Genomic DNA, 17,653 nt, shown 5'->3' on the forward strand with positions numbered 1-17,653 from the left:
GAGTAATATCGAATTATTTTTCTATTGCCGCGTATTAGATTGTTATTTTTTTTAACCAACGTATTTGTTATCATTTTCATATGTTACTCTTATAGCCCATGTTACGCAAAATAATAAATTTCAATTTTTAAATCAGTTTTTTCATTTCGCCCATGACATTCGCGAATTCACACTAAGTGGCTGACATCTGACGGATTTTCGCGTAAATGCTGAAAAGGGGGAACTGTGCAAAATTGTGATAAGACATTTTTATATTGTGAATATTTTTCGACTCAAATTTGCAACTAAATGATTCGAATTTGAGCAATTGAGAGAATTTCTGGTACCAGAACTCATTTGCAAACGTATTTTAAACAAAAATGAGAAAATAGTATACCAGCAAAAAGAGTCATTTGATGTCTTTGAGTGAAGAAAAAAATTGTTGGCCACTAAATTATCAATTTTTGCGTTGTGAATTGTAATCTGATTGGTCAATGACACAGTTCCCCCTTTTCAGATTCTGATAACAGACGATAATCAGCGCTCCTTACGGAGCGTGAATTCGCGAATTGGAAATATTGATTACTGAATTGCTCTCGCGACTAATTTTTGTTTGCATTAAGAAAGTGATAATTTGTAACACTACATGTTTCTGCATCGAGTGAAGTAATATTAGTAAACTGTTAAACTTTATTACACTTAATCGCCATCGCTTCCAAAATTCTATACAATATATGATCGATATTCAGTGAAGTAACAACAGCGACAAGAAATTCGCCTCGAGCGAACAATTTTTACTTCGATTCGTACAATTCAAAATTATATAGTTCACAAAAAGCACTAAACGAAATTCAAACCGTAATAATTTTTTAATATGTACAACTTTTGGAAAAATATAATCAACTTTCCAATCACTATTTGAAACCTAGGTAGCAAAACATATTGAGGAAATGTTACTTCAAGTATTTGAATAAATCTTTAGCAGCGCAATGATCGATGAAATGGACTAAATCGTGCAATTCTTCTTCACAAGTTTCAGCAGTTTGTTTTCGCGATCTTACTCTAGCGTTACATTCTTCTAATCTTTGTTTCAGAGCTTTTCCTTTATCGGAATTAGCGCAGTTCGCCTATACATCAGTGTCATTATTATAATCAGTCGACATTTAGATCAGAAGTAATACAGTAACAAACAGCAAAGTCGACACTTACTTTTAAACCTGTAAAGGGATCTTCTAAACCGCTTTCATCATCGTCGTCGTCGTCGTCTGCCCTGACGACCGGGAATTTAACAAACGGAGATCCAATTCCGAAAATGCTTTTGAAGAATTCTAATACCCTGAAAATACGATCGCGCAATTATAAATTCAATTATCATCACCGTTGAGTGCAAGGAATTTACCATGATGATGGCTGCGAATGGATCATTACAAATGATCAAAAAGTAAATCAATACTTACATTTTGAACAATTATTTTGAGAAATTTAAAAGAATACTAGAATTTGTTCGAATTTTTTGCGGATTAAAATAGGAAAATCGCCAGTTTAATCGACAATGTCAAATTCAACTTCTCAGAAAATTGATATCAGAATTTGGGTGTTCGCCCATCGAAATGCTACATGGTGTCTCAAGTCAAATGATGATTATATTATTGACCGATAGAGTCGTTACATTACAAAATTTTTTCAAATTTTTTTTAAATATTGAAATTTGAAATTTGACCTATTCTTTTTCATTTTTGTGCTGAAATTTCCACCATTTTTGTATTAAATAGCCTTCTTATGACGTAAATGACATGAATTGAACGATTGAAATGACACATTTTTTGCTGTGTGTGCTGAAAGCACCAAGCGTGAAATTCAAATTTGATTTTGAAAAAATGAAGAATGAAGATGAAAAAAAAATGAACAGGGATGTCTAGCTAGCCAATAGCCATTAGCCATTAGCCGTTAGCTTATTGAATTTTTGACGTTTAGCCATTAGCCATTAGCCAGCCAATCAAGAAAAAATTTAGCCATTAGCCAGCTTTAGCCAATTGATTTTGGCTAAAAATGATTGGCTAAAATTGAAAATAATTAGGTGAGGAAATGGGTTTCCTGTGGGTAAAAAAAATTAAAATTTTAAAATTCGTAATAAAATCAAAAGCAAAAGACCAAAAAAGTAGTTTGACATTGGCGGTTCCAGTTTTTTTTTCTGAATTTTTTTCAATGATCGTTGTGTTCCAGAAAATTAGTGAAAAATCAGTTTATGAATATAATCAAATAATGAGTGAATGCGAATAATTGTGATTCACGTTTGTGAAATAATAATCATTTCCTAAAACTATAAATAATATCTATAATGGGAATGTGCTCATTTAGGAGTATTTAGAGGGGTCACTCGATTTTTAAAAAATCATAAAATTAGCCAGCTAATAGCCAGCCAATAGCCAGCCAATGAAGAGACATTAGCCAATAGCCGTTAGCTTAGCCAAAGCACTAAATTTTTTTAGCTTTAGCCGTTAGCTTTAGCCAATCCCATTGGCTAGACATCCCTGAAAATGAACTCCATTGCGGTTAGCGCTCACAGGATTTTTTCACGCAGGTGTAATCAAATCAACGGAATTTATTCAGGCTTGAGACTTTATTCGGTAAGCTTCTCGAAGCGTGACGCGAAAATTATAGTCGGATGTCGGATCTAATCGTCCAATTCGCAAAATTCGGATATAATCGTTCGCAAGATCGCTGTCGGTTGTGGTGGTGGTTAGATACAAAGGATGGTATCCAAAATTTATGTTAAATATTTTGTGTTCGTTCGATTATAAGTCAAATTGTAACGTGTGCGTAAGTGTTTCGTATCGTATACTAGAGACATTACGACAATTCTGACAATGTGAAATATCAAAGTATAAATTTGTGTACATCGTATTCAAGATGGCACCATCACCTGTCTTGAATATTGAGCCTAAAGGGCCCGATAAGACTGGCGAAAAGTGTCCAGAAAGTGTTTCCACCAACGACAAGCAGAATAAATCAAAAACCGTCGATGATAACGCTGCATCCAAAGACAAAATATCGGTATGTATCTGCCAGTATCACTTCGTACATTCGCGAATCATTCGTGAGCGCCGAAACTACGCTGTATAATGATAATGAATTATGTCGCCAATGTAATGGTCATTTTATTCCTTTTAAAGTTTTAATCGATGATTTTGTTCAATTTCGCAGTTATTTCATCATTACGCACATCATCTGAGATTATTCTGACAGCTGACTATAGGTGGAGTCTTATCTGCGATGCAATTTGCATCATGATGATTTGCATTATCACATCATCTTCTTGCATTACTGTCGATTGATTTTGAGGATTGATTTTTCATTTTGGATTGTCATTTTGTATTTTGTCGTCGTAGTAACTTTTACCTCATTTTTGCGTCATTCGTTTATCATCTTACTCAGTCGCGGTGTGATTGATGAGTCGAAGAATTTCGATGCGGTGTTCAAATTCATCGCCGTAAATTCGTAAAAAAAGCTAATTAGAATATTAGAATGGTCAAATCGTTCATGTGATTTAGTCAAGAGGCGTTATTCGCTATCGAATTCTGTAGCTGAAGTAATGATGGGTTTTGATTGGAAAATATTTTCCTATCTCAGCTCCGATGAGTTGTTTTAGTTTACTTTTCTCATGTGATATGATAAGTTCATAGTGCATCGTGTTTACAATTACAGTGAACTTCCATGAGGTTTTTTCTATGTGTGAAGTTGATTTATTCCTTTCATACCGACGTTCATCTTGTTTATCGTCTTTAGGTACTAAATGTGTAGTTGACTAGTTTCTATAACCTTTTCATAATTATTTATTATATTTTTTTGATTATCTTTCGATTTGATAGCGAAGCTTTGCTTGCTTTATCAGTTGATAACTTGGGTTTTCGATGAGATTGTTGAACGTAATATTTATGATGTAAATGGAATTGTTTATTGCTTGCAATTTTATTTTGCATTGTTGCAGGTAGTGCAGGTTTATTTGACGCTAAAACTTTGATGGAGGTTTTTAAATTCGGTAAAAATAGGGGAAAAGAGCAGTCAAGTTGGCATTGACTTAGTTGGATGACTTCGGTAGTTTTTTAAACAAAAATTCGCTCATTATTATTATTAATATTTTCCACCCAATACCTCCGTAAGAATGTTGATGGTGGACAAAATTAATCAGATGAAAAAGAAATATTGTACGAGCTCTTTCTGAACGAATAATCCAAAAACATGGATGATTTTACGCCCGAATCGTATACGATGGTCGCTTATCTTGTTCCGAACAAAAAATTGATGAAAAATTGAACCGCAAACGACCTTAAGAAAAAAGCAATATTTTAAAATCGTACGATGCGGTAACACTGCGCGAATATTTATGTCAAGAAAAAACTTGAGAACAGCTGATTGAGAACACGCTATCACTGGTCGTTTTTATTGCTAAAATGAAGAGAATGGGTGGATTTATACGTCTACGTATGTGTAATGTAATGTACGTTGGTTTTCATAATGATTCGTCGTGTAGTTTGTTTTTCCTCAAGGGTATTCGGTTTAATGTTGCGCGTTTTATGTGATAATCTTCATTAAGCGGTGTTGGCCGTTCGAGTTAGCAGATTAATCGTCGTATTCGCCCCGTGCACTTGAATCGTCTGCGTACGAAACATCCCTGGTGAAATGGCCTTTCGAAGATGATCAAGTGAACGCATCGGTCCAGCGATAAGTTATCTCATCGTTTTCCGCATGATTGGCAATTTTTCGGCGCTCGAACGCGTATGTTTATAATTATCGTATTACAAGTCGAATGTGAGAAAATTCAAGACGAAACCTTGAAGAAAGAAACACTCACCTTTTGTCGTACCGTACCGTCGTCGATGTGTTGCTAATCTGCAAAAACGTCGTATCAACGTTCGGTGACGTGTATCGATTGAAAAGCTAAAAGTACGTAGCTTTTTTTAGACGTCGGAGGAAAAAAAAGTAATTTATTTTCATTTTGACTTTGAAACTTTATATACCGAGCAGCCTCGGTCATGATGTTTAATTGAACACCGAGTCCTTCAACTTGAAACCCATTTTTCTCAACCGTACAACCATCAGCTGCTGTTCTTCGTTTTTGATTGTTTACATGGAAATTGACGCGAATTGAAAATTCATTTCGATCACCTCAATATTTGATTTGAGTTTGTTCTCGTTCTAAAAGAATCAGAAATAACGTGAGAATACGCCAGTATCGAGGATTTAACGATACCGATAAGTCACCCTTATTTTACAACCCTTATCGCTCGACACCAATTCACCTATTTCATTCGACAGCCTCTCCTATGATTCATGAGGCGTGTTCGAGTTCGTCGTCGCCGACGATACCGTTGTCGTTTCCTGAATGCTTTTCTCGAGCACGTGCACCTTTTATGTAGGTACCACCGTCGCTCGTTCGTCGGTTGGTGAAACGTAAAATACTACGAACGCGAAAAATTACCATTTATTCGTCCCCTCGTTTGCAAAAGTTTATTTCCAAGTTGCAGTATTTTACTACGATAGCGTAAAATTTTGCTCAGGAGTCTTGAGCTTAACGAGGTTTCGCCATTTTAAGTAATTAATTTTCTTATCGATGCCGAAGCCCGAAGCTCGCACAATTGCCAAAATGTCGAGTACGTGTTTCCATAATTTAGTTTAGTCATTCGAGTAAAATGAATTGGTCTATGGGATATAGAATTTTTTTCAAGCACTGGTTACTTACTGGAAACTGTTTATTAAAATGAAACGATTTGGTTCGTAGTTCTCTTCTTCACCCCTCTCCTAAAACAGGGTGTCTAACGGTCCTTCCGGTCCTTCCAGGTCAGTAAAAGTCCTGCTTTTTGCCTATTGGTCCTTCTTTTTCAAAAAGTCCTTCAAAAGTCCTTCTTTTTGCCCGAAGGTCCTTCTTTTTTCCGAATTTTCTAATAATTCTGTCATTTAATAAAAATTAGGAATGATGTTCTTTTACGTCTCATATTGTATCAATTTTTCCAAAGCTTTCGCCCTCGCTTCGCTCGGGCTAGATAATTTTTCTTTTCTTTTCTCTGACCGAAGTTAAAGGGTAGAAAAATACCTATGACTCCTCAAATTAAAAATAATGCTGTTTTACTACTCAGGAATTGTGAATTTTCAAAAGCTTTTGCCCTCGCTTCGCTCGGGCGTTTATTCATATTTTCAACTATGATAAATACCTATAAAATTTTCTGAAAACTTTTAAAATTTGTAAATTTTGAAGCTATGAAAATCAACTTTTTGCATAAAAAATGATGTTTTACGTTTTGAATTATCAATTTTTCACAGCTTTCACCCTCGTTTCGCTCGGTCAGATTGCAATTCTGCTACAACAATTTTCAAACATTTCCTAGAATGGAAAAATCAACTTGAGAAATTCCAAAAACATAATCCAATCAATGAAAAATTCAAATAAATTTTTTATTCGACATTTTTGTTTTCAACTTCCCTTTTTAAAAAATGATTCGAACCACATCTGGAGTAAAAAATTGGGAAAATCTAGCAAGAAAAATTGAAAGAATGTCTCAGTCTCGCCCCCTCTCCATCTCCCACCACGCATCGTTTCATCACGCCTCTGAAAATATAATGTAATGTTTTTTGTGGAAAGTTTTCTGCTTAGCTCCTTTTTATTTTATTAAAAATTTTTTTAGTCACTTTTTTGATCACTTTTTGGTTACTAAAGTTATTTTTTTGAGAAAAATTTGAGTACCATCCCTGATATTAAAATTGTTCATCAAAGTAGTTTCCCTTACTCAATTTTGATGTCTAAAAAGTAAGCAAGAGTACGTGAGGCGTGACAAAGTATAACTTGAAAACATGTCGTATGAAAAAAAAGGAGAAAAAAAAGGAAAAAAGTACGAAATTTTGTTTTTTGTATTTGGTAGTCATTTAACAAGAAATTTGTCAGGTCTATTTTGAATACATATTTTTAATTTTTTTGTTTCTTTTAAAAATGATGGATTTTCGAAGTTTTTTTTGGTAATTTTGTAAAAATGAATGAGGGGGGGGGGTCAGTAGGTGCATTTTTAATTTTAAAAATGTCGTTCCAAAAGGTCCTTCCAAGGTCCTTCAAAAGTCCTTCTTTTTAGTTTTCAGATTTTGTTAGACACCCTGTAAAAAGAAGGCTATCACATTCTTGAGAATTTGAGACTGCTATACAAACGTTTGGATCCTATTCATTCCTGGAATAAGAAAAAGATAACTGAAATTTCGCTGCAAAATCCAAAGCTTTTTCCGCACAGTACATCTTCTCAATAAGTATCGTAGTGAAAGTAATGAACTTCAAAATAATTATTTCTTATATGCATACCTATAGTGCAAGTGGTGAAAATTGAAGACTAAAAAAATCGCATTTTTGAAAGAAATGAAACATGTTTTCAATGAATTCACGATTCAGTGACGTCATTTTTTTGTCTGCAATTCGACCAATTTTTTCATTACCTGGTATTTGAAATGTTTCAAAAATCAATTCTCAAGTAAGCTTATACTGCTCATTTTTTCGAGTTTTCTTTCTTTGTTTGAAATATTATCGCACTTGGTGCAAGTCAGTGAAATACATATTTACTTTTCAACTTTCTTATCTGCATGAATTATGCATAATTTTCTCATCAGTTTCCTCGTTAGTTTGTTCAAGTGCATAATTTGTTCAATTTTTTCTTCCATAATTGAAAGCTTCATAGGAATACGTACTTGAAACTAGTTACGTTTCGAGACCCAGTTTTGATTACAATCGAGAAATTAATTTTTTGCGGGCCCAAATTTTTCAAAAAACTTTCCAACATAAAAAATGAAAATTACCTATCTAACGTAATTTTAGAGTTCAATTAGAAAAGGGGAAAGAATGTAAAATCTGGGAAAGCGTGATTATTTAGCCACAACTCGAAGAAATTTCTGTTCCCACAGTTTTTTGAGAAGTAATTCGAAATAATCTAAGTGAAACAAGAAAAATGAAGCATCAACTTTCAATTTCTTTAATTTCTCAAATTGAGTTTTGAAAAATTCACTTATAGTTAATCTGACCTCTGTATCTCATATCCAATAACCGTTACGAAAAACATACGCCGCCAGTCAAATTAATAATTCATTCAACAAGCTACCTGCGATCCTTTCCGAAGTTTGCGTTCAACGTACACTTCGGTCTATTTTTAAAATTGAAATTTCTACCTTCCAGTGGAGAAATTAGCCAGTTTCATTAAATTTATCTATTAAATGAGTTGGAAACGTTTTGAAAATTCGTTTGTAGTGCAACGAAAAAGTCGTAAACATTTTTATTCGAGGAAATATCGTGGCGGGATTAGAGAAATAAAATGTTATCGAACTGTTAAAATTCGTCGTCGCCGTGATAAAAAATTTATAAATTTTTATTAAAGTGGAAATTTGTTCATTTTGCTGAAAGAGTGCATGTGTGGTATGAGCGATATACTCGTGTTAATGACGGTGTTAAAAACCTTTTAGGTTTTTACTAGTTTGGGTCGCTTGCGAATGTATTTTTTCCATTATGATCGTGTTATGGTTTTATTTATACCCGAATGTGAAAAATTAAATTAAATTTTCGCAAATGAGTGTCCTTTTTGTGCAATTCGTGTGTAATAGTGGTGTTTGCTTTTGGAGGTGCAGTCGTTGAATGTTTGAAGAATCGTACTGTTTGGGTCCTTTTTGTGTGTTTATTAAAATGAAATGTGCATGAGGTGGGTTAATTAGCAAAATTGTTCTCGTTTTAAGGATATACTGAAGTGTAATCATTAATTTGTTGAGTTTACATAACGTGTGAGCGTGTGAGCTGAGTACGTGACTCATTGTGACGAATGAAAAGAGGTTTGTATGTACTATGTAGTTGTACATATTTTGAAACATTATGTCAAGTTATCCAAAATTTACGTTAATGGGACACAGTGGGCCACAGACCCCCCCAAAAACGGCGATAATTCGAATTCAACCCTCATCGATGTGCAATACGTCGAATAATATGTTTTCGAGGTCGTAGAATTCGAATCTGCACTTATTTTTTTTGTAGGGTGGGGGGTGCGGCGTGGGGAGAGGAAAAATTTCAAATGTTGCTTATATTATCGTGTAATATATCGATTAATATGTTTTCGAGGTCGTAGAGTTCGAATCCGGAGTTATTTTTTTGATAGGGGTGGGGGGTGAGGCGCGGGGAGGAGGCAACTTCACATTTTGCTTATATTATTGTGTAATATGTCGATTGATATGTTTTCGAGGTTGTAGAATTCGAATCTGCACTTATTTTTTTTGTAGGGGTGAGGGTGAGGCGTGGGGAAGTGAAAAATTCCAAATTTACTTTTTGATGTTTTTTTATACCACTGATTTTTAATGTTTACAGTTTTTTACACGAAATCGGAACATATTTTGGTCTAAAACTTATAGAACATGGCAAGACAATGTGTTCTCTTCTGCATAGGAAGGTGTATTTTGGAGTGGTGTATACTATGCTTTCGCGATTTTTTGCACAAAATTGCACATTTGCTCTGCAGGTCCATTTTTCTATTAAAAATACATCAATTTTCTTCACAATTGCGGATATATCGCAATTTTAGGATCGAATCATGATATACTCGATTCAATTTTGATTGAAATACATTATTTGAGGTATAAAATGATTTTTTCAAATCAAGAATATAAACAACCTCAAAAACATAACAAACGGCATATTAAACGATAATATGAGCAAAATTTGGAATTTTTCACCTCTCCACGCCTCACTTTTAATCCCTACCAAAAAAATAACTCTATATTCGAACTCTACGACCTTGAAAACATATTAATCGATATATTATACGATAATATAAGCAAAATTTGAAATCTTCTTGCTCCCCACGCCTCACCTCCCACCCCTACAAAAAAAATAAGTGCAGATTCGAATTCTACGACCTCGAAAACATATCAATCGACATATCACACAATAATATAAGCAGAATTTGAAATTCCCCCTCCCCACGCCTCACCCCCCACCGCTACCAAAAAAATAACTTCAGATTCGAACTCTACGACCTCGAAAACATATTAATCGATATATTACACGATAATATAAGCAACATTTGAAATTTTCCCGCTCCCCACGCCTCACCCCCCACCACTACAAAAAAAATAAGTGCAGATTCGAATTCTACGACCTCGAAAACATATTATTCGACGTATTGCACATTGATGAGGGTTAAATCCGAATTATCGCCGTTTTTGGGGGGTCTGTGGCCCACTGTGTGGGAGCGTTTTTCGAATCGACGTGTTTTTTCTGAAATGAAAAATTCAACATAAGTCATTTTTTGTGACCCATTCCTGGGAATAATCTATCGTTCTTTCTGCGAAATGAAAAATCAAATCGGAAAATCAAATGGGTATCACAATTTGAACGATGATCGTGCACAATGCAGCCTACAGAACTATTGAGTATGCAGTCTTATAAATAATTTAATAACATGTACCTGTACCTCAAAGAGAATTTCAATTGATTTTCGTATTAGCAAAGGGTATTTCAAATTCTTAGGGGCCCTGAAGGAGTTACCCAGGGTATCATAGCATTTGAAATAGAAATATTTTCGTTAGAACTTACAACATAAGAATCACTTAAAAGGCTTTCAAATAATGCTATGGGTTCTGTAGGCTGCATTGTGCACGATCATCGTTCAAATTGTGATACCCATTTGATTTTCCGATTTCATTTTTTATTTCGCAGAAAGAAACGGTCAGGTGATATAACCATTAGATACCTAGACCTACCTATCCACCTACATTTTTTACTTTTTTTTTTTTGAATAATCGTCGAAGCACACGAATTACTTACATATTACCCGACTTCTGCGAAAAATGATAAGAAGTTATCACAATCGATCAATGACCCTGCAAGTTACTACCCTCGACTTTGTTTTGACCAGCTTTAACAATGGAATACATCAGAAAGGTGCCAGAAAAATGGATTCTTATAAACCACGATGGTACGTTGCTGTTTTAGTTTAATTTTTATCAGGTGAGAACACGAGAGTATTTCGGTTCGGTAGACTGCTTTAATAATTCGATGCCATTTTGTGTTGGTAAAATTTCGTTTCGGCCTGAATTACTCTGTCATTAAGGAAGAATTTTCAACTTTTAACGCATTAAAATGGAAAAATAAAACCGCAAATCCCTTCGGTACACGAAACGTGCAAGTTTTCAAGTAGCTTTATCGTAGCTACTTGAAAATGCTGCTTAAAGCTCGTCTCGAGAAAATTTAAGAACGAGACGGCTTAATACGATGAATTATTCTGTTTGTATGTTATAATTGTATGTTATTTAGACACTTCTCTTTTTTTTCCTCGCCCTCTCTGTGCGGCGAAAAATTACCCATTTGCATGTCGTATGATCAAGGTAGACGGAAGGTGTGCTTTTTTCATTTTCGTACCGTCAAGTGTACTCAAAATTCGAACGATACGATGACTAAGACTGTTATCTACCTATCTACCTGAAAAAAATGAATCGGGTGCACTTTTTATGCAGCTTATCGTATCCGTATCGGGGTGTTTCATATGCAGGTTGCATGTGTAAGTTGAATTTTGCCAGCATACGAGTAAATGTATGGCGAAAAAATCGCGTGCATAGGAGCCAATTATTAATTACGCCAACGTACACTATTTCGCAGTAAAAGTAGGTATAAAAATTACTGATTGTAAGGTGAGAAATCGTACGGTTCGGTTTTCCTACAATAAGGCACAATTCTAGTGTTGCAGTCAGTTTGACAACGATTAGTGAAACTTTGTACAAAACACCGAACACGTTAGCGAGTAAAAAGTAGAATCATGCTCTTTTCATTTTGAAAATATCAAATTAATACTTATCGGAAATTTCATACAAATAATTATTTTGTTTACGCGGTGACTTCGAAAAAGAAGGAAGGTTTTCGAAAGCAATGCTTCGGGAGAGATGAAATTTTGTATTTTGTTTGTTTCTGTATGCGTGTATGTACTATGTACATTATTTTACATTACGTTCACAAAATCCAACGTGCAGTTTAGTTTGTCGTTGTTTTTCACTACAAAAATGGCATGTTGCGTTGTTTCCTTCGATGTGATGAGTATGCGAATGTTTTAGCATTGATGTAGAAAAGGTTGCATACTTGATGGAATTTTCCTATGCAATATGAATGATTAATCCTTATATATTAAAAGATGTTTGAAGGAAAACCTTGATAGAGTCCGCCAGCCTTTTCTACTGAACCGATTTCAACAAATTTTTTTTTAAAACGTCCCTTTTGACGTGTAGATATGTCATCAAGAAAAAAAAATCGAAAATTTTGAAATTAAGGGCCGAAAAAATTGAAAAAACACGTTTTCTATTGTGTTTAAACAATAGAATTTCGAGTAGAAACCTTGATAGAGTTCGCCAGCCTTTTCTATCGAACCGATTTCGACAATTTTTTTTTTCAAACGTTCCTTTCGACGTGTAGATATGTCATCAAGAAAAAAAAATCGGAATTTTTCAAATTAAGGGTCGAAAAAATTGAAAAAACACTTTCTCTATTGTGTAGAAATGCACGTATTACAATGCACACCGACAACAATACACTCTGACAACAATACACTCAGAACGTTGCTATGTGGGCGTGTTTACAGCGTAGGGGTGTTGAGGAGGGAATGATGTTGTTGTGTTGCGAGTTACATTCATTGCTATAGTATTTTATTTTTTTAAAACTGGAATATTGTGGTGTCTGTTAAAATAATAAGGAGAGGAGGTTCTACACTTGAGATCATTTTTGGGTTAGGATTCTATTTCAACACACAAATTTAAATGTTTAGTGGAACATTGTTTGTAAAAAAGTTAATGTGAAGATGGAGAAGGGTTCAGTACAGTGTAGCCAGAATTTTCTCAAAGAGAGGGCAAAACCAGATTTTTGGGTATGAAAAATCGAAATTAGAGGTAATGTAATGGAAACCCTTCGTAATGTATGATAATTTGTATGGACATGAAGGTGCAATTACTGCTCAAGTGAATTGAGAGCGAAAATTTGTTGAAAAAAATGGGTCGAAAAACGAAAAAACGGTTCATTATTGCGTGCATTTTTTTTCTAATTTTCACTCTCGGGGGGGGGGGGGGTGGCTCAAGTCACGTCCCTTCCTTAGCTAAGCTACCACTGGTAAGCTTTCTATACTTGGGATACAAATTTGACTATCCTACTTCAGATTTTCATTTAATAGAATTGAATTACTCCAGCATACTCACTACCTACTCATTTTATGCCATCATTTTACAAGAATTTCAAACATTTTTTTTACCCAATTTTACATATGTAGAATTTCAGAAAATTTACTCCTAAAAAATGATGATAATTATCAAGTCAGTAAGTATACCGGAGTAATTCAACACCTCAAGGTATAAATCTGAAGTGAATAGATGTAAGTTTTTTGAGAAAAAAAAATGTCCTTAATTCATTGTATAGAAATTGATAAAAATATTGTTCAAACTTGAATTTTTTAAACATTGTACTTTAGAACCAGAGTAGAATTTGCTATTGACACATTTCAACTGATTTGCATTTAGGAGCAGGGGCATGAGTTGAGTTGTCAAAAAAGCGAGCCCCGAAGGGGCGAGAGGCCTGAGCGAAGCGAGGTCCAGGGCGAGCAGCACGAGCGAAGCGAGTGCGCGAGCTGGGGGTCGAGGTCGCGGAGCGACCTAGGGGGCGAAGCCCCCTAGTTATTGATAATGTTATGTCACGTTCGGTATGGATATTTTTTTTGGAAATTTGGATGATAACATGCGATGAACTATCGTACTTGAAATTTGACTTTAACGACTGGTGTTCTGTTTCCCGAAGGTTCACTAACGCTGACGAAATTCAGAGATTTCCACTGTGTGGTTAGCGTGTTGTGAATTTTTCATGAAAACTGTGCGTATAAAACATTGGTCTTCGTTTTGTGTGAAAATTTCTTGTTTTTATCGGTTTTTCATAACAATTAAAGAATTGTAGTTCGCTGCCTTAATTAGTTGTACTCGTAAATAATTACTGACTTGTTGTAATTTTTCAGCATTTGTTTCATGACCATAGAAAGTTTGACGTGTAAATAAACCCTGATGATTAGCGGATCCAAAATAGACTAAAAGAAAGATTTTCATGCATTCCCTTGTTCTGGCTGCGTGATTAAAAATCTTATTACATTTCATTTGGTCTCTTCAGGGAAGCAAAATTCCGGTATATGTGTTGGATCGGATTTGACCGCCAAACGGAGAAAGAAATTGAATCATGGCAAGTCTGGATCTAGATACGCAAATTGTTTCACGAAAGAAAGTAAAATGTAGAGATATTAATTAGCAAAAAAAATGAGATAAATTTGAAGGAAAAATTTTAAAATATTCGAAATTTTCAGAATGAATCGTAAAACGTTCTGTCAGATACGTATCTATATAATCGGCAACTTTTTTCTCGTATTTATTTTAATATTTTCTCAAAAATTAATTGAAAAAATGGGTTTCTTGATCGTAGAACGGTGCATTTTCGAGGAAGGAAAGATGAGATGGTGGTTCTCCACCAGCTTATCTACCCATCGTGAGGGACATTAAAAAAAAATTGAGCCAAGATTTGAAGTTGGGAGACCATAAATGATTAGAGGCGTTGGTTTTGAGAATTTTCAGTAAATATGTACTTGAAAGTTCAACTTCAATTGATCCTCATGAAAAATTTTGCATATTTTTAATTTTCTCATACCAAAAATCGTTTTTTCAATGAAGAAGGTAGGTACGTTTCAAATAAAAATCCACTAAAACTTAAAAATTTTAGGTACTTGAAATTTACTTTGAAAACTCCACCCAAGCACTTTTTCGAAAAGAAACAAAATTATGAATGATGCATGAAATTTTCCACTTTTAGATTATGGTTTAATTTTGTTTGTGGTGTTGTTTTCAATATATTTCCAGAGAAATTCAGAATCTCTACCTACTTCATGGAAAGATTGCATGTGATTTTTTGACTATACTCCGATTTTAACGCTCTAAATTAGTGTTACAGGTATTAGAATAGTTTTCCCTGCACCCCTGTTAGTTCATTCCACCCAGTAAGGACACCCTGTTTTTTCAAAAACGAAGTTAGGTACATAAAAAATTTTCGTGTTATTCTTATACCTGTCTGTGGTGAGTTTTATCACGATACAAATTTGTTTATGGGTAGTCAAATGGCATGCCAATGGAGATTGCGCATTTAGTGAACTCGATTTGGGAAAGCAAAAAGACTAAATTGTAAATTGAAAGATATTCTCGTATCTCTGCATCTTGAATGTTTCGTTCGTGAAAAAAGTGCTCTCATATTTCAAAAATACTGTGCACTTGAAATCGGACCAAAAAATTGTGCGATGAGGTGGGGATGGATGATGGTGTTTTTTCTCAATATGTACAACATATTACAAAGTTGGTAACGATAGATTACGTCGGTTGGCGGGGTGGGGGGGAAGAAAAAAATATGAGTTTTATTCATTTTAGCATAACGTTTTGTTATCATCGTGCATAGTAGCATTAAAAAAACAAAATGAAAATGAAAAAACGAAGTTAATTTCGTATGGTAACACTGCCGGTGTTAGCTGTTATGGTGTGGTTAGCGTAGTTTGGAATTGGAGAAGAAAGAGTGAGGATATGGTTATCGTTCGGTTAATTCGCCATATACGATGATGACTGTGTCATTTAGTGTACTGCGTGTTGCAGTACTGTTTGCTCGTGTATTTTAATCTCGATAAATGTTTGTTGGTGTTCGCGGTGTGCATGGTAAAGATTTAAATTCAAGTGTAGTGATGTGACTTAATGAAGGTATGTCTCGTAGTTTGAAGTGAGAAAAAAAACGGCCAGGGGCTTCAGCAGCTCGACGATATTTTAATTGATCGTTAACGAGAAACAATTAAATGGATAAAATCGGTTTATGTGAACTGTGAACGCTCGAATAGTGCGGTGCAGTTGAGTGTTGTGCACGCAGCAGTGACGACGTTCGCGACACGATGTTGTAAATTTATTGTTTTCATTTCCAGTGCGATCTTTTGTGTAGTCAGCCAATTGTGTGTCGTCTTCCTAGTACGTAGAAAAGCTTACGGTTCTTTTTATTTGGTTTCGCGAAAAAGCCCCCCAGCCGTTGAATAACCTAGCTCAGGTTCAAGTTTCGCAGTGTCGCGATGATGCCCAACAAGTGAACTCGCGTTGATAATATTTTGCAATTGTGATAGTGAAGTTCGGCTTTGGCGAAAGTTTCACTCCGTTCGATAGCCTTTGTGAAAAAAATGACGTTTCTGCTGTGTTGCAGAATGGATTACAACTTGGAAGCTGCGCACTAGGTTAGTTATTGCATAGTTCGGTATAAAAGCGCCCCATCCTTGCTGTGATATGTGCGGTGCACAACCACCGACGACGTAGGGAATATCATTTCAAGGTCATGGTGAAAAACGGTAATGGATAGGGGTAGAGGGTTTACGGGGTACCTCAGATACGAGGTGCTATCCGCGTTCAGCACCTATCGCGATCTGCATGAACGTTTGATCCTGTTATAATGTTTTGACTAGAGTTCCTATAAAGCTGTGTATCAATTATGTTCATTAAAATGGATCGCCCCCAAAAAATTGTCGAATTTCGACTTAACTCAGCGGAGACCTTCATTTTGAGTTTGAAGTTAATCAGAAAAATTCTAAGCTTCAAAAGTCGCGTTTTTTTGCTTCTGTCGCTACTAAACTTGACAATTTTCAAAAATCCGAAAAAATGTTACGAGTTTTTGAATTTTTCTCTATTTTTTGAATTTGACAATAATGACTACAAAATTGATATAGTGCTGCGTTCCAAAATATTTTTCTAGTTTCGGAAATTATATCTTTCGATGCTTTGTTACTACATATATTGTGCGAAATATTTCAGAAAAAATTGTTTAAAACAATTCAATTTACTCAGTATGTTTTTTCTATGTGCACCTATGTGCCGTTTAATGGAAAACACTGCAAGCTATGCAAACGCTGCCTCTTTGACATGAAAATGTACTCGATTTTTGATTGGACGGTCGTCGCCCATGAGCACCTTATTTTGTAAATGATACTAGGTCTGAACATGGTTGTGTGCACGTCTGCTCATTTTTTCAGCTGTACCTATACTACCCACCTAGTACGAACAATTTGGGTGTTTGTTAATTATACTACGAAGAAATTGCGTTCGAAAATGAACTTAGTAATATGCAATCGCTACCGAATTGAGGGCGGACATCGAAATCAAACTGAAATACTTATGTGTAAAATTTATACCAGTCGTGTTTGTCCGTTACACCAAAGCGGTAAAAAGGGATGGTACGTACGAAAATATGGACTACGACTGCGGTGAATTTCATATTTCCTTGCACAAAAAATTATGTATTTGAATCTGAGTAACTGGAATGAAAGAACGGAAGGCGCTAGGTAAGAACTTTTTTAGGTGTGATGAGAGGAGGAAGCAGGTAACTACTCGTAGTGAAATAATTATTATAGGTGTAATTTTCGAAAGATTTCGAATCTTTTCACTAGAATTAGATTCGGTATTGGCACATTTATTCAACTCTTTCTTTCCACGAGGATGTTACATGGTACCTTATTAGTTATTATGTACATTTCGTAGCAAAAAAAAGTTATGAAAAATGTAACGAGACTAGTAAATGAAACAGCATGCATGTTGTAAA

The 17,653-nt window shown here is 35.0% G+C and overlaps 2 protein-coding genes across 9 annotated transcripts in view; one reads left to right on the forward strand and one right to left on the reverse strand.

Moving 5' to 3' along the window:
- Positions 1-829: 829 nt before the first annotated feature.
- LOC135832221 (cytochrome b-c1 complex subunit 6, mitochondrial-like) lies at positions 830-1,594 on the reverse strand. Its single transcript, XM_065345342.1, has 3 exons — positions 1,437-1,594; positions 1,189-1,315; positions 830-1,106 (listed from the first exon to the last, which is right to left on the reverse strand). Coding segments are annotated over exons 1-3 (303 nt in total). The 5' UTR covers positions 1,439-1,594; the 3' UTR covers positions 830-932.
- A 1,023-nt stretch (positions 1,595-2,617) lies between these two features.
- The window catches only part of LOC135832198 (uncharacterized protein DDB_G0283357-like), an 82,566-nt gene continuing 67,530 nt past the window's right edge, over positions 2,618-17,653 (forward strand). For 3 of the 8 annotated variants that reach the window (XM_065345300.1, XM_065345299.1, XM_065345304.1), the window contains exon 1: positions 2,620-3,033. In XM_065345300.1, the coding sequence (XP_065201372.1) occupies positions 2,890-3,033 (144 nt within the window). In that variant the 5' untranslated portion in view covers positions 2,620-2,889. Of the gene's footprint in view, positions 3,034-4,433; positions 4,756-17,653 lie in introns of those variants that run through there. The other 5 variants (XM_065345298.1, XM_065345306.1, XM_065345303.1 and 2 more) reach the window with 4 other exon arrangements.

This window comes from Planococcus citri, chromosome 1, assembly GCF_950023065.1.
Source record: "Planococcus citri chromosome 1, ihPlaCitr1.1, whole genome shotgun sequence".
In the NCBI taxonomy this organism is placed as follows: Eukaryota; Metazoa; Arthropoda; class Insecta; order Hemiptera; family Pseudococcidae; genus Planococcus; species Planococcus citri.

Bases quoted from the DNA above. Each gene is read 5' to 3' on its own strand.
- LOC135832221 (XM_065345342.1), bottom strand. The intron at 1,107-1,188 runs GTAAGTGTCGAC...ACTGATGTATAG, and splicing joins ATCCCTTTACAGGTTTAAAA to GCGAACTGCGCTAATTCCGA.